The sequence below is a fragment of the Prunus dulcis genome, chromosome 1 (assembly GCF_902201215.1).
Source record: "Prunus dulcis chromosome 1, ALMONDv2, whole genome shotgun sequence".
NCBI lineage: Eukaryota > Viridiplantae > Streptophyta > Magnoliopsida > Rosales > Rosaceae > Prunus > Prunus dulcis.
The window spans coordinates 18,209,825-18,233,764 of record NC_047650.1 but is presented as its reverse complement, the minus strand read 5'-3'; the positions used below and the strand labels follow the sequence as shown (position 1 = coordinate 18,233,764).

At 35.0% G+C, this 23,940-nt stretch overlaps 2 protein-coding genes across 4 annotated transcripts; one reads left to right on the top strand and one right to left on the bottom strand.

Annotated features, from left to right (window-relative positions):
- The first annotated feature begins 767 nt into the window (after positions 1-767).
- On the top strand, positions 768-13,920 carry LOC117630712 (small G protein signaling modulator 1-like). 3 transcript variants are annotated; one of them, XR_004586236.1, is made up of 12 exons: positions 768-910; positions 1,133-1,427; positions 3,629-3,727; positions 4,309-4,412; positions 5,339-6,144; positions 6,269-6,391; positions 6,532-6,620; positions 6,705-6,905; positions 7,420-7,815; positions 9,297-9,380; positions 10,336-10,737; positions 13,534-13,920. XR_004586236.1 is itself a non-coding variant. In XM_034363454.1 (11 exons), exons 2-11 carry the CDS (start codon positions 1,299-1,301, stop codon positions 10,597-10,599), a joined length of 2,085 nt encoding a protein of 694 aa, XP_034219345.1. In that variant the 5' UTR covers positions 768-910; positions 1,133-1,298; the 3' UTR covers positions 10,600-11,020. The 3 variants fall into 3 exon arrangements, 1 of the variants encoding a protein (XP_034219345.1); XR_004586235.1 differs by having other exon boundaries at positions 1,133-1,439; XM_034363454.1 differs by lacking the exon at positions 13,534-13,920 and having other exon boundaries at positions 1,133-1,439; positions 10,558-11,020.
- A 3-nt stretch (positions 13,921-13,923) lies between these two features.
- Positions 13,924-16,023, bottom strand: LOC117630723 (probable peroxidase 26). Its single transcript, XM_034363462.1, has 4 exons — positions 15,766-16,023; positions 15,498-15,677; positions 14,997-15,156; positions 13,924-14,351 (listed from the first exon to the last, which is right to left on the bottom strand). Exons 1-4 carry the CDS (start codon positions 16,021-16,023, stop codon positions 13,924-13,926), a joined length of 1,026 nt encoding a protein of 341 aa, XP_034219353.1.
- Between the last annotated feature and the right edge of the window lie 7,917 nt (positions 16,024-23,940).

The window sequence follows — 23,940 nt, the reverse complement described above, 5'->3', positions numbered from 1 at the left end:
CAGTTTTCAAAAAAGTGAAATCTAGTTTTTAAAATTACCTTTTTTTATATATATAAAATAACTTGAAAGTGTTTTCAGTTTTTAGTTTTAATTTTCAATTTTGTTTCTCTCCTTTTTTATTCACTATTTTTACATCACCACACATGAAAATGCACTCTAGTTACCAAAACTCAGTATTTGGGACCTTCCAACTTAAGACTCGGCCGCTCTATTCTTGTGTTCGGCAATAGATCCAATCCAAGCCTCGAAACTTCAAAATTCAAAATTCACAAAAAGATCATCCTAAATCCAAAAAATTCACTGAAAAATACTAAAAACTCTTTGTAACATGCACTTTCTATGATATGAAATTCACAATTTGACCCCAAAAAATTTCATTTTCAAGCTCCACATAAAACTGAAAACTAAAAATAGTTATCAAACAAGTTTTTAATTTTTAATTTTAAAAAAACTGAAAATTGAAAACTAGAAATTGAAAACTAAAAATTGAAAACTGAAATGGTTATCATAGGAACCCTTAACTTTTATGTGTAGCTTTGTACTGTGATATGTTCATCAATAATTACTATTGCTTTTTCTATAAAAAATCGAGATTTTTAGTTGTGGACAATTCAATTCATGGTTGCACTCTTGTCAAGCCGTCAATTGTGAAAGTAGAATATAATAGCGAAATTCAACTATTCTAGTCACTTGCGCGTCACAATAAAGAAAACAAAAGTCGAATTGAAGCATAAAAAAATAAAAAACAAAATAAAGAAAAAAGAAAAAGGCCAAAAAAAAGGGTAAAGCACAGGGGAAATGCAACAAAAACGGTTTAATTTGTGTGTTAAATGGCGACGGAGGAGCTCCTCCTCAACGCTCTCTCTCTTCCAAAGATCTCATGCTATTCTTCGTAGCCTCTCTTCCTCAGGTAAAGCTCCTCTCTTTCTCTCTCTCTCTTTCTCTTGATATATACAGACACAAAGTCACACACAAACATTTGTATCAATGATCTGATCACCGTTTGATCACTAATCAATTCCCGGATCCGATTGCACATTCCAATTTTCATTTCCACAAATTTCTCCATTTTCGTTGATTCATTTGCACCATAATTTTTTAATTTTCTTGCTTGTTGAATTTCCCTTTGCAGTTATTTGGATATCTGGAATTGGGTATTTGAGTTTTTTCCTTTTTTCCCACTGTGTAATGGTAGTTGTGGAGGTTGAGGTGAAGGAGAAGGAGAAGGAGAAGGAGAAGAGGAGAGGTAGTGGTGTTGGTATTGGTGGGTTTTGGTTTTGGTGGACTGTGACATTGGTATGCCTTGTGGAGGTGGAGAGGATAAGCAATGGGGTTGTGGGAAATGTGGTGCCGCTGTTAATTTGCAAAGAGTTGGTTCAATTGTCCGTGACATTGGCGACCCATGCCTCTCGCAGTCGCCTATAAAGGTGGTTATAGCTGTAAGACTCTCACATTAGTTATATCTGTCTTTGTGCACTTTATGTATGTATTTGGATTCGGGTTTGTTCGTTTTCAATATCTGATTAAGTATGGGAACATTGAATTTCACACACACATATATATATGTTGTAATGCTCCATTTTCAGATAGTTTGACATTCCATGCTGTTAGACTATTGATTGGAACCATTGATCAGGCGGATTTTCTTATCCGAATGTGTGTTACAGATTTACAATCTTGCAAGAGAACATTTCTCTTTATATATGTGTGTGTGTGTGTGGATTTGCTTATCCAAATGTGTGTTACAGATTTACAATCTTGCAAGAGAACATTTCCCTCTCTCTCTCTCTCTCTCTCTCTCTCTCTCTCTCTCTCTCTCTCTCTGTGTTGGGTGGGTGTGGGTAGGGGAAAAATAAATCAGGAAGGGACTCTAGGAGTTTCCTGCAAAAGTTGTTTATTACACCATTGTGATGCCATGCCCTTTTCCAGGTCAAATCAAGCTCATATAACATATTAGGATTTGGCTTGCGGCTGATGTGAGATTTTACATTCCATCATGTTTTATTTGACCATATCATGCACCATAGTGAGGAAGCCCTTGTACCTTGTTGTCGGTTAATGCTCCAATTGTCACAAACTACATCTTGATCTTCCAAATAGTTTGCGCCTCTGGGACAAGGATGAGGCATTAAAAGTGATATTACACTGTGTCTTAATCTTTCTAATAGTGTGGTCCTCTTGGACAAGGATGAGGGTGCTACATATGAATGTAGGGTCATGACTAGGCAGGAACAATTTGTGAGGAGTGGATCATTAATCGGCCACCATAATCTGGGTGGTATCTTTATTTTTTATAGAGGTTTGTAATTCTTCTTGACTTCTAATAAATAATGCACTTAGGAAACTCAATGGACTCTGATGATATTAATAACTCTTCTAAGACTTAAAGTTTAATGAGTTACTAATAAATAAACTACTTCTGGACATATAAACTCGAGCTCTAAGCATGTTTGATTTCCATCTTTACCACTGCTGAGAAAATTTGGCTCCATTGAATGAAAAGCTTTGCATTTCTCAAAGAGTTAGACCCTTATTGCACTGGACAATATGTTCAAACAATTCTTTGATCTTGATTTTCCGAGGGCATTTTGGTGGATGCATCAAATTCTGACTTCTCTTCTGGAACCACTTTTTCTATACATTTTTGTTGTTAAAGCATTTAATTTTTTCAAAATTGATAGTACAATCACCTTGTATTTTCCTTTATAATATCTAGGATATCACTGTTATTCAAATATATGGAACAAAGCGGGGTAACATATCTTAGAACCCTTCTTAAGTGACAATCTATCTCTATATAAACATTCTACTAAAGCCATTTACCCCATTTCCAAGCATCCAAATGTCCTGGTGTAACAACAGATATCATGCTTACTCAAACTTTTGGGCCTTCGTTCTAGTGGAATCTCCTCCCCTTTTAAGAATAAGGGTCAAGTGTGAGCTTCGTGGTTCAATCCTCAGGTGGCCTGCTGCTTCCTGTTTTGTTAAGAAAAAAAGATGAAAAAAAACTTCTGAGACTTTCTTATGTATTTTATTTTAAACCTCTACAAATCTTTTTGGACAGAAGGAATGAGTTGGGGGAAAATGTTATAAGCCATGTTTCTAGTTTTGCTGGAGCATATAGGGCCAAGCTGTGTTTACGTTGGTATTTATTCTAGAAACTGAGAGACCAGTTCTTGAAATATGTGTTAGCTCCTAGTACTTCATCACCATCACAATTTGCGACTTTCTGTAAACTTCTAGTCTTTCTAATTTTTTGGTGTGAAATAGAAGCTCTTCGTTACAATTTAAAACCGAGGGAGCATGATACATTTCTGAATTTGTTTTCAGTAGAAAGTGTTTAATTTTTGTTCTCATATGTTCTCCTTTGTGTGTAATTAAATTACCACCTACATTTTATTCTCATTTCTGATTGTATATAATTATGGTAATGAGTAGTAGATCTCCATTACAATTTAAAGACTGAGGGAGCATGATGCTTTTCTGATTTGGTCTTTGAAGAAATGTGTTTTAATTTTTTTCATACATGCTATTCTTTCCATGTAACTAAATTATCACATAAGTTTTCTTCTTATTCATGATTGTATTCATTTATAGAGCATTGTCGTTTTATTTTCGAATGATTCAGGTGAACAAAATGCTTAAACCGGAGAAGTGGCAGGCAACATTTGATAGCGATGGGAAGAATTTTTGTTTTCAGAAGGCACTCAAATTAATAGTATTGGGGGTATGTTTTTTTACAGTTGAATATAATTTGGGCCTAATTTGTAGGGAGTTCTTTTTTATTTTGTTTCAGTTCATTTTTTTCATATTTTATAATTAACTGTCTACTTATGTTATATTTTTTGATAAATTTGTTGTACACATAGTGAGATCGTGATTTGTGGTAGCAGCAGTATTAGAGTTACAGATGACCTCTATCTGTGACAGCTATTCAATTAATTTCATCTAAGTCTTCAGATATGTGGTCAAAGCTTTTGAAGAGTAGTTGCACATGTTTGTTTATTTTCTACCACTTGGACTACCAACTGTGGCTAGGCATGGCATTTTTGGTGTATATTCTCTCATTTCACTCTAGCGTAAACATTTAAGTGTTTAGGTGGTATTTTATTGGCATATATGGTAATCATAGTCTGGTTGACTGCTTTTGATTTGTTTATGAAATAGAGCTTTGTTTTAGACATGTCATTTTAAACATGTTGAAATTGATAATTTGTGATTTGAAGTGTTAAAATATCTATCTTGAAGATGGTGTAATCAAAGACTTTCTAACTTATAATTGTAACGGAACTTTTTGCTGCATCATAGGGCGTTGATCAATCTATAAGGCCAGAAGTGTGGGAATTTTTACTTGGTTGTTATGCTCTGGGTAGTACTGCGGAGTCTCGAAGGCAGTTGCGGACAGCCCGGAGGTCCTTTTCTTCTTAATATTTTTAATTAACTTTTATGATAGATTTCTCCTTAAAACTCTTATTCTATTGGTGATTAAACACGTCGATATAGATACTTTTGGGGCATGTAGTAGGTGTTTTATATGGAGACCCCAAAGTTTCACTTGTCCATGGATTATGTGCCAGGCAATTGATAACTTACTCCAGGCCCTCATCTGCTTTCAGTGTCCTTCATGTGGTCAATGACGGGCCAATTTGGAAAGAAATGGTGCCAAGTGGATATGGGGTCACATGCAGCGCATATAGCACCTTTCCTTTTTCACATAAGGAAAATGATAAATTTTTCTTATGTTTTTAGTCTGAAGGAAAATGCAAAACTTATCCAGAATCATTTTACTCCATTCTGTGACTGTTTATGTGGCATGTCATGCATATCACTCAAACTCAATATGGGTCTATCTGAAAACAAAGATGATGCCAAGTGGATATGAGGTCACATGCAGGGCATATAGCACCTTTCCATTCACCATTAGGAAAATGCAAAATATTTTCTTCTTTTTTTTTCTCTGAAGGATTCCAGAATCATTTTACTCCATGACGTGACTGATTATGTGGCTTGTCATGCATGCCACTCAAACTAAACCTGTATAACATAAAACTACTTGGCAAGCCAGGTGTCATCTGGTCATGGTTTAAGTTTATTCCACTATAAAACTTCTGCAGGAGTAGCATTATTCTTAGTATAGAAAGGGACTAAATAAAAACATTTACCAAAGTAACAAGGGCAATAGTTGTAATTCAGGTTTATATATATATAATTCAGGTTTAAAATGCACCATGAAATTTTCTTTTCAGCTTATGGAATTCTTTTGAATTAGTAAGTGCAGTTGAAGTACAGTCTTTTGGATTTGTTTGGATTTACCGCCTTCATAAATTTTTGTATGCAGGGAACGTTACAGGGACCTGATTAAGCAGTGCCAAATGATGCATTCAAGCATTGGAACTGGTTCACTTGCTTATGTTGTTGGGTCCAAGGTTATGGATGTTAGGGCACCGTCTAAAGATGACGAAGGGGGGGAAGCTAAAGTTGAACATAGACAAACTTCTTTTGATAATACTAACAAAGTAGAGAACTATTGTGATAGGAATAATAATTGTACAGATACATCATATGCATGCCAACAAGAGAGTTCTAGTGAGTCGGCCGACCTTGTCAGTGTGAGGGAAAGCACAGATAGTGCAGCATATGATTCTTCTTGTTTCATACATACTTCTAGTCCACATGACTGCAGCTCCCCAAAGCTAGGGAGAGAAGCAGATGGAACAAAATATGTACCAAAAAGTTATTTTGAATATCCTACTTTACCGGTCGCTGATTTGTTTGAAAAGTGTGAAGAAGATGATGAAGGTCGTGTGTCTGATGATAAACTTTCTGCGCAATGTAAGTCAAGGTTGAAAAAGGACAGCATGCACAGTTTTCAAGTCAATAACAATGTAGATTTAGTTATTGAATCAAATTGCTCACCATCCAAGAATGTTTCACGCACCATTAACTCTGAAATTGAAATGGTTCGTACTGATGCCCATCATTCAGTATTGCAGTCCAATAATATGGGTAATAAGAAAGAAATAGTAAACAGGATGAGAATATCAGATGTACCAGATACAGAATTTAGAAATACAACAATGTCTCAAGGAGGGACTGTGAGTGAAGACAGAGTATCTGAATGGCTTTGGACTCTCCACCGAATAGGTAAGTCTACCTTTCTTTCTTAGTCTCACTTATAATTCATACTGTTGTTGCTCTCATTGATTGATCCTCTTAAAGCCTTGTTTTCAGTTGAGAGAATTTGTCATTTTTTTTTTCTTTCTTTCAGTTGTTGATGTGGTAAGAACAGACAGTCATCTTGAATTCTATGAGGATGCAAAAAATTTAGCTAGGATGTCAGATATTCTTGCTGTTTACGCGTGGGTTGATCCAGCAACCGGATATTGTCAAGGTTGTGTTTTTGTTATTAGTTTTCTTTTTCTAATGCTCTCTGTCCTCACATGATTTTCTCTTAAATTAAGATTCAGAATTATCACTCTATCTCAAAAGCTGCAGAAGTAGGTTTTAGTTTAACTGATTATTGTTTTTTAGGTATGAGTGACTTGCTGTCTCCATTTGTCGTCCTGTTTGAGGATAATGCTGATGCGTTTTGGTGCTTTGAGATGCTTCTAAGGAGAATGGTATTTTAAACTTGACAAATATATTTTGAGCTAGACATTTCTATGCTCCATCACTGACATTTTCTTTTCAAACTCTTCATTCAGCGGGAAAATTTTCAGATGGAAGGACCAACTGGAGTAATGAAGCAGTTGCAAGCATTGTGGAATATCTTGGAACTCACAGACAGGGAAATGTTTGCACACCTGTCACACATAGGTGCTGAAAGCCTTCATTTTGCATTTCGGATGCTGCTGGTACTCTTCCGTCGGGAGTTATCGTTTGATGATGCTCTTTGTATGTGGGAGGTTTGTGTTCTTTAGTTACTCTGTCATGCTTGATATGGTAGATCACCCAATGAATTTATGAACTGTTAATATGGACCTCAAAACCTGCAATTATAATATATGCTTTACAAAATGGATGAACTATGGCACATATTTGATGCAAATTATTTACACATGTGTATTAAATACAAATTGGGCGAAGTTTCCATAGTCCATAGGATTAATGATTGCTTTGCTCTGTCTTTTCATTAAGTTTAACTTATCACATAATGTTGGGTTTAAGGTTTATGGGCATATTTCCTAATATTGTAGTTCTTATGATGAGCTTGGAATCAGAAAAGAGCAAGAAAAAAAATAAATTGGTCTTTGGAGTGTGTAACTGCCAGAAAAATATTTAACTTAAGTATTTCTATAATTTATATAAAAGAGAAATTTCTATGATAAGTTAGAACGAGAAATTTTCCACTACATGTTTACCTCATAAACTGCAGCATGTATATTTGTATATATCCAAATTGTTTTATGTCAAATGCAGATGATGTGGGCTGCTGATTTTCAAGAATCCTTGGCTTACAATTTAGAGGACAGCTGTCTAGAAGCCTTGGTGGTACAGCTTCCTAGGGATTTGGAAGCAGAAATGAGGGGTGAAAGTGCGGAGGGTGGTGGTGATATGAAGGGCGGCTCACATTCAAATCATGGAAATCCGGAACACTCCATGTCTGACACTGGAATGAAATCAGCATCAACATATCATTTTTGTGGGTTGACAAGGAATTTTTGGTCAAAGAATGATCGCATGCACATCTGCACTGCAGTCTCATCAACTAGGAATGGGGATGATGAGTTACCGGTCTTCTGCGTTGCCGCAATCCTCATCATGAACCGCCAGAAAATCATTCGTCAGACGCGCTCAATTGATGATATGATAAAGGTAGGTGCATTATATTGAGTTTTCTGTTTTATATTGTACTTTGCATTAGTTAATTTATTTCTCTGTTTGTTTTCTTCCACTCAAAGGTTACTTTTACAGTTACCTGGTCTATAATTTTGATCGGTGAGTTCTGCACTGACTTTTATCTTTTTGGGATAAGAAACACAAACTTTGTTATTAAATTTGGAGACAAAGTATAAGTAGAACGTGTGAGAAGTCCATAGAATCTAGGATAGGATGCATCTTCAAACTCAAAAGTAATCCTACTAAAAGGCGTATCTTTAAAATTTCTCAAAAAAAAGTCTGAAGAAAATCCACTCCCTCATGCCATTTTTTTGTTCAAATGTTGTCATCCGTGAGATTTCATCCCAGGACTCAGGAGCTTCTCCAACATAGTGGAGATTAGATGCCACTAGTCTTGCACAATCCATATAGTATGATTGGAGGCTATTTTACAAATGGGAATGTAGGTTGGTCGTAAGCATATTGGTTACAGGATATGGATCAACAGTATCTCCTGTGTTGCATGGATATCCATATCCACATGCATATGGATAAAGAATAAAAAAAGTTTAAGGATCACTCATTCTCTCTGTTGTCGTCAACGGATAGGGGATACAGGATTCGGTGCTAGATGATACTATACATTTAAAAAAACAATAATACGGGTATACCAATAGAATAATATGTATTACGTTACATATGTACATATATATATAGTCCCCTTCTATTGAGGGACACCCATTAGGGTACCCTACAAAAAAAATTTCAACGATCCAAACCGTCTGTTTTTCAAATCTTCATTCATAGATCATCCTTGCAAATTGAAAACCATTAAGACATCTAATTAGGACGACAAAATACACGAACACGGTGCTTCAAGAAAATACTATAATAACAACAATCTAATTAGTGGTCAAATGGTTTCGGATTCAAGTGATATTTTGCAGAGATGATCTTTGAGGGAATATCTAAAAACTAGACAGTTCGGATCGTTGAAATACAATGCATGGTGGGCTCTACAAGGGTGTCCCTCAACTGAAGCTTATATATATATATATATTTAATAATCTGCCTCTTTTGGCCCTTGGTTGTTGTGTTGGACGATACGAAAGTAGAGCTTCTCTTTTCTTCTGTGTGTGTGTAATTTTTTTTTTTCATATTGACTATAGTTTTTAAAAATTAAGAACAGACATTAGTTTTTTAAATAATGTTTAAAATAACTATTTTTTGACTTTAACGAGTGCCGGTTGTCTGGATAGGTGAAATTGTCAAAATATCAATTTATACGGATTTTAAATATTAGATATGTATCGGGGGAGTGTCGTAATGATATGGGGATCTTTGTGATGCCCTTGTGGTGTTAAGAGGTTTTTCTGATCCAATTTATTTGAGTTGGTTTTGTAACTCTTCATGATTTTTGGATTGTTTTTCTACTTTTCCTAAATAATTTCCTTGAAACTTATTTTAATGCGCTGCAGATTTTCAATGATAATTTGCTGAAAATCAGTGTCAAAAGATGCATCCGCACAGCGGTCAAGCTTCGGAAGAAATATTTCTACAAGGTTAGATTCTCTTTGATTTATTATTTCCCTCTAACTATTAGTGAGAGAGCGCGTTATGGTGGTTTTTCGTAGATTTTGAAGAGAATTCTCTCACCATCGATGGTGTTGCACATCATCCTCTTAAGTAAAGAAATAAAGCATGTGATGGCACCACATGTTAGTAGAGCTTTGTATGTCACTTGCATGTACCCTTTTTAGACACAGAGACTATTCGTGAAATTTCTCTTTTTCAATCTAAAACCAAATGTGTGTGGCTGTATATATAGGGAAAACTTATACATAGGGATCCCTTTTGATAAGAAGCAAAGGGAATCGCTTGTGGGACCAACCCTCAATGTGATTCAGTAATCTAAGCCGTCCATTTGTTAAATAACTATTCAGGAATCATCTTTACAAAATAATAACTGAATGAAAAATCATTTATTTATTTTAATGGTCTGGTTTACTTGATTATTTTTAGAGAGATGATTTTTAAATCTGGACCTAAAACTTAGACAGTTCGGATCACTGGACCACATTGCTTGGCGACCCTAACAATGCAATCCCTTTTGCATCCTAGAGAAAGGGATTCTTCTTTTGTAAATATATGTGACTGGAACTTTGACATGATGCTTTTTACCAGCTTTTTAATTATGTCAAAATGTGATAAAATAGTTGGGTTACTGCCATATATTATCAAATTATTCATTGATGACCACGGCCGAGCCTTCTAATTCAAGGGCGACTTCCCTGCCTGCTGGCCTTTCGGTGACCTTAGAACCATCTAATTCTTGTTCAATATTGCTTAAATTATAGTTATTCTACAATAAATGAACACAAAGTATTTTAAAACAGTTTACTTTAGAGTATACTGAATATTATTGACTGAAAGAAAATAGCAGATGATTCTTTTAGAAACTTAAAAATAAATAAATATTAAACTAAAAAGATTTATAAAAGCTGGGCGGATGGGCAGGTGGACAGGTTGGCTTATTGGTCCTCCCAGTTATGCTCATTGGGTGCTTGGCGGGCAAAAAAAGGCCCATGACTCAGGCCAAAGCCTGGTTGGGTCATCTGATGGAACTGAAACACAGGCGGCCACTAACAGAAATGGACAGAAACGACCATTTTGTTGCATGAAACCGTGCATATTGCTTTGTGGATGCTCTTTTTGAAACTTAACTTCTGCTTGAACCAGCTTATCAAGAAAAACAGCCCTTCAGCCCGGAATGGTGACTAGGATCTTTTCATTCCCAGATAGCACGGTGATGACACTCTGATCTGATTACACTCACAAGTTCAAGCTGAAGCGCCATTGCTGTTTGTAAATTGGTCCGGTTATTTGCACTTATGTTGTCTCCTTCAAATTTTTTGCAAGGTAAACACCGTGTGATTTTCTTTTCTTTCATTTGTATGGAACTCCACATGAGTTTCAGTCTGAGCTGACTTGGAAATGTTTCTAGATTAGGGCTTTCTCTTTTTTGTTTCTAGTTTTGGTACATTTTAGCATTCCATCAAATGATAAATCATGGTTTTGTTTGAATTTGAATGGAATAAATATCAGCTCTTAAGGAGTGGTATGTGAAAAAGTGATCGTGTTATTTATATTATTTGGTTGATGGGAAATCATGCAAAGTGAATCTGTATCAACTTTTTAGGAAGACGGGTGAAATCTTGATATACGTTATTTAGATTTATAATAGTAATTATTAGCTTATGTAGCTATAGAAATTTTATATTGAACTGCCTCTATATCGTCATTGGATTTTCGTTTTGGGCACATTGATTGAGATTCCAGATGTAAAGTTTACGAAACTTGCCTTCCTCTTTTACCGATAACTTCTCTCTCTCTCTCTCTCTCTCTCTCTCTCTTAATTTCTTTTAGTTTGTTTACATCATTAGTTTCAACATTATTGTTGTCTGAATTAGGATTTGAACTCTTGGCTGGTGGTCACTTGCAGATAGCTATATTTATGTGATCCTTCGGGCTTTCTTCTTTGATGCTGCACTTTTGACTGTTTGTGGACAGTTTTCTTGTCATATCAGGATTTAAGTTCAACTCAAAGATGTGTAGTAGCGAACTTAATATTAAGATCAGTTAATACTCTCAAAATGCGGGTGAAGATTTAATTAGGATAAAATAGTCATGCTGACAAAAATGAAGGGACATGTTTAGCAAATTTTTAATTTATTTGTGACGTGTAAGTGGCATGTTTGGTTCAGAAATGAAGAACAAGTTTAGTTTAGAAATGAAGGAAACTTAACGCCCATTTGATAACCTTTTCATTTTTGGTTAGAAATAGAGATGAAATAGAGGAAGGAAAAGAGGGATGAAGAAGAGTTGAGGGAAGGGTGAGGAATAAATGAACGAATGAAACATAAACTTGAAAATGAATATTTGTTTTAGTTTTCATTTTATGCAGCAATACACATTTTTCCCCCTCCCTCTCACCATCCTTCCTCCAGCCCTTCCTTTTTCCCATATATCTCCTTTCTATCTCTAATCGAAAAACAAAAAAAAAACTTAAACAAAAAATGAAGACGTTGCCAAATGGGCCCTTCGTTTTAAGTTTATTTATTTTTGAATCACAATATACATGGGGCAACCCGAACACGGCCTGATTGTAACCCTAGTGTTGAGTCATTCGGCATGATTAATTACATGGATCAGGTTAGGGTTAACTATTTTTTGACTCGAACCACTGATGACACGACACGTACAGGATCCATTAACACAAATTGCCACCCTTAATTTGTACCAATATGAAGTACCTGCTGCCACCAATGAAGGCCTCAATTTATCTGGTGATGTTGAGATGAACTTCAAGCCACTTCATTGTGACACTGACTACATTGATCTGAATAATGTCCTCTTTTTGTCTTGTTTGTTATCTTGTTTTCTTGGGGAAATCATTTTTACAAAGGGAGACTTTTGTACTTGGTGGTTCAGAAGAATTTGAGTATTTTCTTAAGCCTCTCTCTGTGTCGGTTAGAATTCTACCTCGTTAGACTATGATGGTGTAGAATAGCATCTGGGTTTCCTTCAGTTTTCAAATATCGTGTGTATTGTTGAAGCTAATATAGATCTTGTTACCCAGCAGTAGGTGTGACTTGGCATTTACTCTCCATCAGATTCTCAATAACCTTTTTTTTAAAGCCTTTACTTTGTGTTTATTTCTTAATTAAGTATGTGAAGGAAAATGTGAGAACATTTTTCTGGAAGGCTTTGACGAAAAGAGAACCAGAGAGACACAGGAAAATGAGGAAAAGTAATGTTGGACAGAGTAATAGTGTAGAACGTCATCTTTGTCAGAAAGAAAAACTGAGAAGTGGAAGTGTGGTAATGTATTAGATTTTAAGTTTCTAAAAATCGGTTTATTTAATGACTCAAAATTGTCAGTTGGGTGCTGAACATCAAATCTGCAGGTTTATTTGTATTGTCCTTTTCCCTGCATATTCCTGTGAACAATTTCCATATGATATAGGGGTGTGGAAAAACAGGAGGCTTTCAGAGACCTTTTTGGATTAGTATTTTGTAATTAAATAAAAATTTAACATGGAAGAAAAATAAGTTTGGAGAGGACATTAGGATTATCAAGTACTTCATTGGTGACCTAGTGTCAAAATCTGAAAACTTTCTACTTGCTTCCCAATAGATTTTACTTCATGAATCTTCTGTATTATAATTACCTTGGCTCCTCAGGGTTTTAGTTGGTGCTAACAATTTGAAGAGGTATTTGAACTGGAAATACTAGCTTTAGAGCCCATACTTTTAGTTAATCTTATTTGCATATCATAGCGAGCTGGACATGGTTACATATTCACCATGTTTGTAATGGTAATTATTTAGGGATTCTGTGGAGTATCCATCAATTGGTACCATTTTGACAATATTTTCTAGCATTTCCAGGAACAAATTTGTTCCTGAAATTATGGGCTTGAGAACCATTAACTGTTTCCCTTACTCTTTTTTTTTTTTTTTTTAATTCACAGTATTTTAATTTATTTTTATAACTTTAGAGCAAGCCAATTATTTCCAGTACCCAATTTGTCCCTAAAATGATTGTGAAAAAGCGCATATGCCTTTATTTCCTTTGTACTTTGCCCGAGTCAAATTTTTTTTTCCTGGCTGGTCTTTGTCAGAGCTTATATTGTTCTCTTCCTCATTTTGAAGCCAGCAGAGAGATTCTAAAGAGGGAAGAAGTTTCTCTGTTTTCGTGCATGGAGGTCTGACTGCTTAGCTTTGGCGGATACCTGTTACAGGTTTGACGAACATGGCTATTTCTCAATCTTGTAATCTTCATTAACATCATATTTTGAAGAGCAAACTTGGTGCCGAGAGTTCTGATATCTTGCGGACTTGAGAATGTGATTACTTTGAGGGAGGGATTTATTGACAGTTATACAAAAATATCATATGCTGAGAGTCAACCTAAGAAACTTTGTTTGATAATTTTATTAGGTCATTATTAATTATTCCTCCTTAACCATCACAAAACAATGCCACCCTGATGACCATTTTGGCCCTTTCTTAATAGCTAAATGATCACGCATTATTTGCCATCTACTTCTTATTTGGAATTCGGCAATTTTTTCGTATCTCTCCCTGGTTTCCTGTCAAAACCTGGTAAGCTCCCATCCGGTTTATTGATAGAGCAAATGACTTCCGAAAGTCCTCAAAACCGGCAGCAAACTCTTTGGTAATTTCCTTAGTGTCATCACCATACAGTAGCTGTTGATCAATTCCAAGTACAGCTTTGTGAGATAGGACTCTAGAGTAGTAGGATTCTGTGAATGTGTGGTTTGCGCCGAACCCCGGGTTTAGATACACCAGCGGGTCGCTCTGCCCCTTCTTTGTTCTCAGCGGGCAAAGCTTTCTCATGTCGGATATGAATGAACGTTCCATGCTTGGGTCTGGCTTTCCCGTGTTATTGAAATTGTACAGCCGATCAACAATGTAACGACAATGTGTTTTGCCCATTGAATGTGCGCCTGACAAAGAGAAACTATCAGAAATGCATTTTAAAGGTAGAAACCCAGAAAAACCAGGCTTTTGCAGCTTCAAAGTCAATTGCTTTCGGACCTTCAATTTTCAAGTCCATATATCATTCGCTGCAAGTTTTTAAGCAATCATTAACCAAACTGCCCTAAACCCTAAATCCTAATTCCCGTGTGGAGGGTTCAACCCTATTCGCGCTAAATCGAGAAAAAACTTAAGTCGGGACTTTTGTAACTTAATGGAATGCCATGTGACATGATGAGTAGTAGACATTGCCGGTTAAAATACAACACACATTACAAGCCACTAAATCTTAGCAAGGGTTTCGATTCAACAGTTGTTCAATCATGCCACCTTGTCTGTGTTTGAAGCAATTTTATGCAATAAATAATGAATTTAAAATATAAAAAATCATCAACCAATTTGTCTAGCAAAGTGGAAAAATGCATTGACTGTTGACTAGTGATTTCAAGTTTCAAACCCCATGGTACTGCTGTAATGTGTGTGAGAAACCCTCTCTCCTTGTTTAAACTAGCGCTTGTACTCAAAAAGTAAAAAACATAAAACAAAAAAGTGGGCCGGACTTGGATGTATAAAATGGACTGGTGACTGTCATTTTCGTAATTTCTGTTTCTTACCGAGGAGAGTGGTCATATCCAATACATCCAAGCCCCTAGATTTGAAGTATGTGAGCGCAGCCTGCCAGGAGATGGACGGTGAGGGAAGATCCACGGATGATTTGCTAGATGTCAGGCCGTCTCTCCTTCCCGTAAGAACAGGATAAGATGGTGCGCCTGCCTATTGAGATTAATAAATACAATAAAAAATTAGTGCTTTGAATTTTGATAAAAATTAGTTTTAATAGCAAGTCACTTTTAGTCTATGCGATTTGCCCGCATCATGTAGTTTCATTTCTATCAATTTTATTCATGTAGTCTTAAATCATGAGCAATTTAAAGACACGTTACAAATTTTAAAACATTTTTTAATTTCGTTACATTTTGATAATGAGATATAATAGAATTTGTCACATAATTTATAACGTATTCTCGAATCGCTTGAATTTAAAACTTACAAGGATGAAAATGATAAAATCCGCAAACTACAGGACTAAAAATTATAGGAGGTCAGAGTGGTACCAAATGAACGGCATCTCTAGCGGCAAGGTTGAGAATATCAGCACAAGAGACCACACCAGGGCAACGTTCTTCAAGAACACTTTTGACCTTGTCGATGAAAACAAACCCTCCAAGCCCATAATTTTGTGGTGCAGTTTTTTCTGAGTTTGGACCATCAAGGAGCACTGATGCATCACAACCCTGCATTTTCAATGTATAAAATAAATCTATTAATTCGTACATACATTTAACTATTTTTAAATGATTAGAAATGATTAGAAGCACATACCGTGACGAAGCAATCGGAGTAGAGCAACCTGAGGAGCTTGGGGGTGATGGTTTTATCCTTGTTCCAAAGCAACTGCACTTGGTGCCTTACATAAATCTCTGCTTCATGACAAGTATTATGGATTTTGTAATAATGCCAAGTCAACTTGTTAGGCTGTGGCAACGAAGAAGCAGCACTCACAAACCCTAGACACAAGCTCAGAGTAACTAGACCCAAACATGGGAGAACAAGAAACACAAATGATATTTGGCTTCTCATCATCATTTTCCCTCTCCCAAAAAAAACCCTAATTAGGCTTGAATGTGGTAAAGTTCAATGAAACCCTTGGGGATTTATATACATGAAATATTTGGGGTTTGCACACATGGAATGCCCAACAATGCCATGATAGATAAATGTGTGTATAATATTTATTATATTTGTCATTATTTAAAGTTCGGTCAACACTCATCAACTAGGTCTAACCAAATGAAAAAGAGACATGATTTATCAATCAGTAGTCTCAGGTTCGAACCCCTATAATATATTGGAATCTGATTCAACACTCAAAATGTGATAGCGATTATAAGAAGTTTTGGTGACTTAACGCTACTATTACGGCACCGTGTGACGGAAGTGTTGGGCAAATAAGCTGTTCACATGCACCGAGGGTTGTATCACCATCATCAATAACCTTCTTATACGTTATCTTAACCCATACCATAACCATATATATATATATATATATATACCGTAGTTAGCAAGGAACATGAACCAATGCATGTGAGCTCAGCCTTGGTTTTAGGTTTGAAATTTAGTCTTACAATGACAAATCTTGGGATCCCGTAGTTTTTAGATATCCAAGGTTCATAGATATGGTGGGATTAGTGCCCGTACTCGATAAGTACGTATAAATTAACATTTAATGTATGTATGAATGGTTAATTTTGGTTTAATAAATAGAACTTAACAAATTTGTAGTTGAGAGTGATTAGTTTTTTAGTGAGTAGATAACCACCGGGCTGGATGTGCCTGTCTTACAGAGATCAAACCAACTTGTGTGTGTACAGTACAACCGGAATTTCTGTTTTAGAAGCGTGTTTGTATAGGAAGCACTTTTACTCTCGCTCAATACGTAGCATTGTTCCCAAAAGCTTTGAAAAATGGTTTGGATGATCTAAAAGCGCTTTTAACATCACTTCTAAATAGTTAAATCATCTAGTTTGCCATATGATTATAATACTTGTAAAACCCACAAAATATAATAAGAGAAAAGTGATCGCATTTGAGTTTTGTTGTGCCATGTTTGGATGGTACTTGACATTTCATATTTGGGTCAAATAATAGTTAATCTTAACTCACTTATTTAATAATTAAGTCGATCGTATGTCACATAGTAAAAGAGAATAACTTAATTAATGCAGCATATAAATACGTATGAAGAGTCTCCGTTTTTGTTTTTGTCTCATAACCAAACAAATCTTAGGACCGACTATACTCAGTACTCTTTGAGTATGGTTGGAGTTGTGTTTCTTCAATTTTTTTCCAAATTTTGTCTAAAGAGGTGGTTTAAAAAGCTCATTATAGATACTTTAGGGTTTTGGGTTTGCCTCATAATAGGTTGCCTTTTTCTTTTCATTTTCATGAGCTGGAAAAGTTAAGAACTTGAAGCCAGCCATTTCAACGGATGTCGAAAAGCTTTGTTAAGATTATATGAGTATCATATTGTGCATGCCTAAGATAGCTTAGCTATGTAATTGTTGACTTAGCAAAAAGCCAAATCTCCGATAGCCGACTACTAGTAGTTTTCTCATTTTTGGCATATAAGTTTACAAATTAATAGGTTTTCTAATACGTTGGTCCACAGTTCGAATTCCTCGTGTTAGTAAGCTTAGCAACTTGAAGCTAATTTATCGGTCTCAAAAGCACGTTACGACTTTTGGCCGTCCATTTACCAAACCATGCAACACATGATTATGAGAAAGTTCTAATTTTATTGCTAATTCTCTCCTAGGGTATATGATGTCATGTTGGCTAACTTCTGTCCGAGTTTCATTCTGGTCATTCAACTCATTTTTTAGTCTTTGTCGTCTTCCAATTCTTGCATCCATTCTAATTTTCCGTCAATTTTTTCTTCCATATAAAGCACTCATAATTTAGAAATGGGTATGAGATTTTTCCTAGAGAGGTCGATTTTTTTTTTTTTTTTTCATTTTCTCATTGTCAAGTTTTAGCTTTATAACAAATTATAATGACAACTACTACACTGTTACATATTTGCGTTAATTTTTTTTTTTATAATAAATATTTGCTTCTCAATCAGCTCACATTATTATAAAACGCTAAAATGAAAATTTCTGAAATTCTAGATTTCTAAATATCTCATTCTAGAAAATGATTACAAGATACATGGATGGGGAGTGCTAGCAATCTTCTCTCTAACCTTCTCCTTTGAACCTTCTCTCTTCTTCTCATGACAAGTGTTACTTTCCTTACACTTAAAACAATGTCATTAATGCATCACACAAACTAATTTTTGTTTTCCAAGTTTACCCTTATTAAATGTATTAATTTATTTTAATAACAAGCTAATTTTTTTACAACTTTCTTATCACCTTGTTAAAAAAATTAAATAAGAAAATAAAAACTAAAGTTTTTAAATTTTTTTTTTTTTCTAAAGAGAACGTGTGTTTTGTTAAAAACAAAATAAAGATGATAACAATGTCATGTAACAACTTCTTTTTTTTTTTTTTTTTTAAATTCTAAAAAATGACGTTTTTCTTATTTAATTTTTAATAATGTGCTAAAGAAGTTGTAACAAAAGTTGAATAAATTGAAGGAAATATAAAAGCCAATACATTTTAAAAGGGTAAATTTGGAAAACAAAAACTAACTTGTGTGATGCATTAATGACATTGTTTTAAGTGTAAGGAAAATAACACTTGTCATGAGGAGAAAGGAAAAGGTCCAAAAGAGAAGGTTAAAGAGAAGGTTGCTAGCATTTCTCTAAATCCTATACCTGCCCCATGAGGAGCTTTTAATCTTATTACTACCATGCTTTTTTGCTCTATTCGCAAGATTTGTATAGCTAAAAATCGAAGCATCATGTGTATTCTGGCAAAGCCATTTCTCACTCTAATCAAGTATGAAAGGTCATCCACTTGCGGAATATATTAATTCTATAATTAATATTGTACACAAAATAATAATAAAGAAATTTGGCCTTAGCTTATCTCTGACTGATTAATTAACGGGTAAGCATAAAAACATTCAGCAGGAAATTAGTTGTTGAAGCAACAGTTTTGGCTACTGGATCACCCTTTTCACTCCAACTTATTTCTGGCACATTAGTTTAAGGAGAAAACAGATCAATTATGGAATGTGCTTCTTTATTATCTATTTCTGGCATTACTTCATTCAGGTTGCCTCACCAATTAAGGTAAGAGTTATTTATATAAACATCCTTGAGGTTTTTGGTGTTTTCATAAAATTTCTTGAGATTTCATAATTCAAATAAAAAATTAGCAGCCTTGGTGTCTACATAAAAATCTTGGGTGGACGTAGAATCAAGTACCATCTAAAGCAAATATCGAATTTTCACTACGAGTCATGGAAGTCAATTGAAATACCTGACCTTGATAAAGCTCATCGGTGGTCGTATGTCTCTTCAAAAGTTATAAAATTTGTTAAAACTACTTTCATACAGCTTTTTTAGTCCGAGTCAAATTCATATCATGCCAATTACATTTACAATGGTGGCTTTATAATTTAGAAACCCAATGGGGCTCTCCCACACCCACAATGAGCCTGAAAATAGGGCTTTTTTTTAATTATATATTTTTTTTGTACAGAAATTATGGACTTGTAATATAACCAAAAAAACCACTAGTCACAAAGAGCTATTATAATAATTGAAGTGATCTAACATCAAAATTAAGACAATCTAGGATTCTTCCACTAACGATCACGCAGGATAGAAAAAACTCTGGCATAGGCATCTTAACTAAGAGTTGAAACTCAGAACAACCAAAAAGAGATAAAACTTGAAAAAATCAAGCCATAATAATACAAATAAAACTCTCACATAAGAGAGGTGAAAAGCTCTCACATAACAGAGGTGAAAAGCTCTCACAAAGGAGAGGTGAAAAACTCTCACACAAGGAGAGGTGAAAACTACATAAAAAACCCAAACATGAAGAAACCGCAAAAAGAATGATGGTGAAGATTCGACACCAAAACGCAAGTGAAAATCCGACGCCAAGACGCATATGCCTATGAAGAGTGGAGAAAATTTATAATAAAACAAAGACAAATAGGAGAAACATTATATCTTTGAAAATGGAGGAAGAGAGAAGAAGGAAAGAAGGAAGAATGAGAGAAAGAAAGAAGAACAATGACTTTCTCTCGCTTTAAAATGAAAATAATTCTAGAGCAGTTTTTCGGAGAGAGGAGGCTAGGTTTTCGAGAAGCCCGAAAAAGGGGCTAAAAGCTGAACTCCACCGGAGTTTGTATCTCATCCAATGACATGCATTCAACACATTTTAAATCAGGCTGACGTTAAAATGACCCAATTATATGGGGTATTTTAATCCAACAGAAAATATGGAAAGCAAAGTACATTTAACGGGTTGTAAATAATTGAGCATAAACCAATGGATTTATAAAAAATTTCAAAATTATTTATATATAGCAAACTCTATTGTTCCTAAATTTGCAATAGATACAAAACTTTAATGTTGTCGGAATTTGATATTTTTTTGGTTGAAATGTTTATAAAAGTAGTCAAGACATCATAAAAAAAATTAGCATATAATCAAATTACCACATAAAAACTAGTGACATTGACTAAAATAAGCCCTTTCCAAAACCTCTATTCAATAATGGAATTTTTGCAAATTCTATTTCGATATAGACTTTTGGTCACATGCTATTAGTCAAATACCCTTTATATAAATATATAAGTGTCGTCCCCATAGTGCCCTTATTCTTTTTCATTTTTGTTATTTTCGCTTCTCTCTGCTCTCTCCTCTTCCTCTCCTCTTCCTCTCTAGAAACCCTAGATCCCAAAAATCAAGGACAAAAAAAGAAGCTTCTCCTTCTCATTCTTCTCCATAAAAAATATGTTATCCAAAATGTAGAGACCCTAGTTTAGAACCTTTCTCATTGTAGCAACTATTCCTTTAAAGCCCTAAAGATCTCCCTTAGTTACTAAAAAGGTCTTTAAAAGTAGTAGTAGAGCAGTAAGGGACTTGTAGTCTAAGTGGTTAAGAATATTTACATTTGCATCTTAGATATATTGATTTCTCCTTCCTCCAATACCGCATGTATAAATAAATAAAATAAAATAAAGGGAGATTCACTATTATACCCAATATGGGGGCCCAAATTATAAAAATACCCTATATAAAATGGACTTTAGAAACACACCCAAAACCCATTTACAACATAACAAAAAAACTTTTAACTTCTTATAAATTACAAAACTGCCATCAATTTCTTAAAACAAGCCCAACCCCAAAATCTCATAAAAATCCCAAAAGCACTCAATAGGGCATCAAAGTAATTTAATAATCAATATTAAATTCAATAAGGCTAGCTATCATTTTTTGGGTTTTTTTTGGGTTTGTTTATAGGAATTCAATTGTGTAGGGTTTATTTATAATATTAGTACTAGAAATGGGTATATCACTAAATATCTCTAAAATAAACTAGTAGTAGAGCAACAAATTTAGAGCCCACCATTTTGGATGCTCCAACATGTTGGTTCCCTTCTCATTTCTTTGTTTTTTAATAGATATTTTATGGAAACCAGTGATGTCTAGATACCCAGCCAGGACCCAAATATTTTCTCCAAAGTTCTCAATTTTTCCTTTATAAAATTTTAATTTAAATAGAAATTAAATACATAATATGGAAAAAGCTAAAATGAAAAGCCAACCCCAGTCCATCTCTTTCTATCTTGTTATTTTCACTTCTCTAGCTTTCTCCTATGTAATCAGGTGACAACTTTTAAAACTACTCCACGTGATAAAATATTATTTCAAAAAGTCTACATTACCGATGGTTTGCTAAAATCTAAACCGTGAACTGGACTGAATAATCTAGTTCGGACAGGTTTAAGAAAAAAATTTCACAAATAAAAATTGTACCAAAGCAGAATGATCGGTTCGCATTACAATGCTTTAATGGAAGTGCTTAGCAGATTTTGTACATATTTCTTAAAACGAACAAAGAGATCAAACACTTTATATTTATTTTTTATGGGGAAAATTCATGTATAGCGGGGAATCTACGAAAAGGAAATAAGACACATATTTGAACTAATTGGGAAACTCCAAACATCGGAGTGTACAAATGAAAATGCCACTTTTAAGCTGTTACCTTGGTGACTTGATTGATATTTTGTTGTGATTTTGAGAATCCAAATAAGATTCCCTGAGTTGTGATTTGAGAATTGAGACTGGAGATTTGCAATTCTGAAATAAATCTTTGAGAAATATAATTAGAGCTTGACATAGAGATTGTAATTGTGAGAATATAGAAGGAACCCTTTTTCCCACCTTAAAAGCATAAAAGGGTCAAGACTTCTATCGAAATTTGGGCAGAGCCTCCCCTAAAAAAAAGGGTAATTCCAAAATTTACACATGTAAGAAACACAGTTAAAATACCCAAACACCAACTCACACAATTTATAAATGGCCTATGGCCACAAATCCAACCATACAAGGCGTATTCAGAGCATTCTAAAGATCTCATTAGTTTACAAGTCATAAACAGTAGATATGACAAAAAAAATAAAGTGCTACGATGGAGACGATCGGGCGGAGAGAGTTTTTGATCTTGGTTGTTAAGCTCCTCAAGTCACGGCCTAGGGGGGCCAAAATAAAAAATGTGAGTGGACGAAAAGAAAGTTTAAACATAATTATAACAAACATACTAACCCCGCCTTTTCGAAAACATTTGCTCGAAAGCCATGCATGTAAAACCTTTATACACGTGCTTGATTTCAAAACCTGTTTAATCCCATAAATCTCTTTTTATACTTATATAAACGCACGCACATCTATTGCTATGTACCAGGGGAAAACAATCCAACACGGGGATTGTTTTACTAGACCACATGGCAGAATCCTCAATACTCATGTGGCTAGAGAATGAGCAGTCCAACTGGGGGACTATTGCTCCCTTGACAAGCACGGTAGAATTATCAATACACATGCAGTTGAAATGAGTCATACGTGCCCAGACAGCATGTCAAGGTCTTCGGTACACCCAGTCAGGGGTGCCCGATTCCCAACACACCTCCAAAGAGTTACCTAGTGTCTAGAATACCCAAAGGTATATACTATGGTAAACATATACCGCGTGCACAAATCATATTTCAATCCCTTATTACTTCCATTCAATGCCATAAAAACCTTATAATTCTCACATGCAAACATGCATAAATTTTCAATATTTCCCATATCCAAGTAAAAACAAATATAAATTTGAAAATCCCTTTTTATGCATGCAATTTATACTTTAAAACAATGCTTATTTAAAACAAAGTCCACTCACAGAAAGTCCAAGTTGTTATGGCCATCTGGGAGTCCAGCCTGCTGGCTAGCTGGAGCCTGAGCACCTATTAAAGAAACATCGAGACATCAAAAATTATATTTTGAACACGAATTTTAAATTAGAAAGAAAACCCTAATTCCCGGAATTTAATGCATATCTTCTGTTAAGACGGTCTCGATAGGTCCAAGGTCAACGATTTGGCCAACTTTTCCTTTTTAACCAACCAGGGCCCATGAGGCCCGCAACCTCTGACTTCCAATCTGAGAGTTCCTAAGGTCCAAATCAATTCAAATAACAATTCCCGAAGGTTTGGTAGGACGGTTATCGATTACCCAACCCTAAACTCCTTAAATTGAAGTATTCGGGACTCCGATTCCTGATCAACCAATTCGTACACAATCCTAGGGTTACGAGGAATAACATATTTGAAAATGAGACCGATCGGACGGTCCGAACCTCTCGAACCCGGATATCAATAAGGCCAGTCCTGAGATTTGAGGGCCTTGTGCGAAACTTAAATGGGAGCCCTCAATCTAATGTGGAAATATTTATAGAAATTTTTTTTTCCATAAAATAATTTTTTTAATAACTAAAATTCATTATCTATTAGCATGCAATAGCAATAATAAATAACAT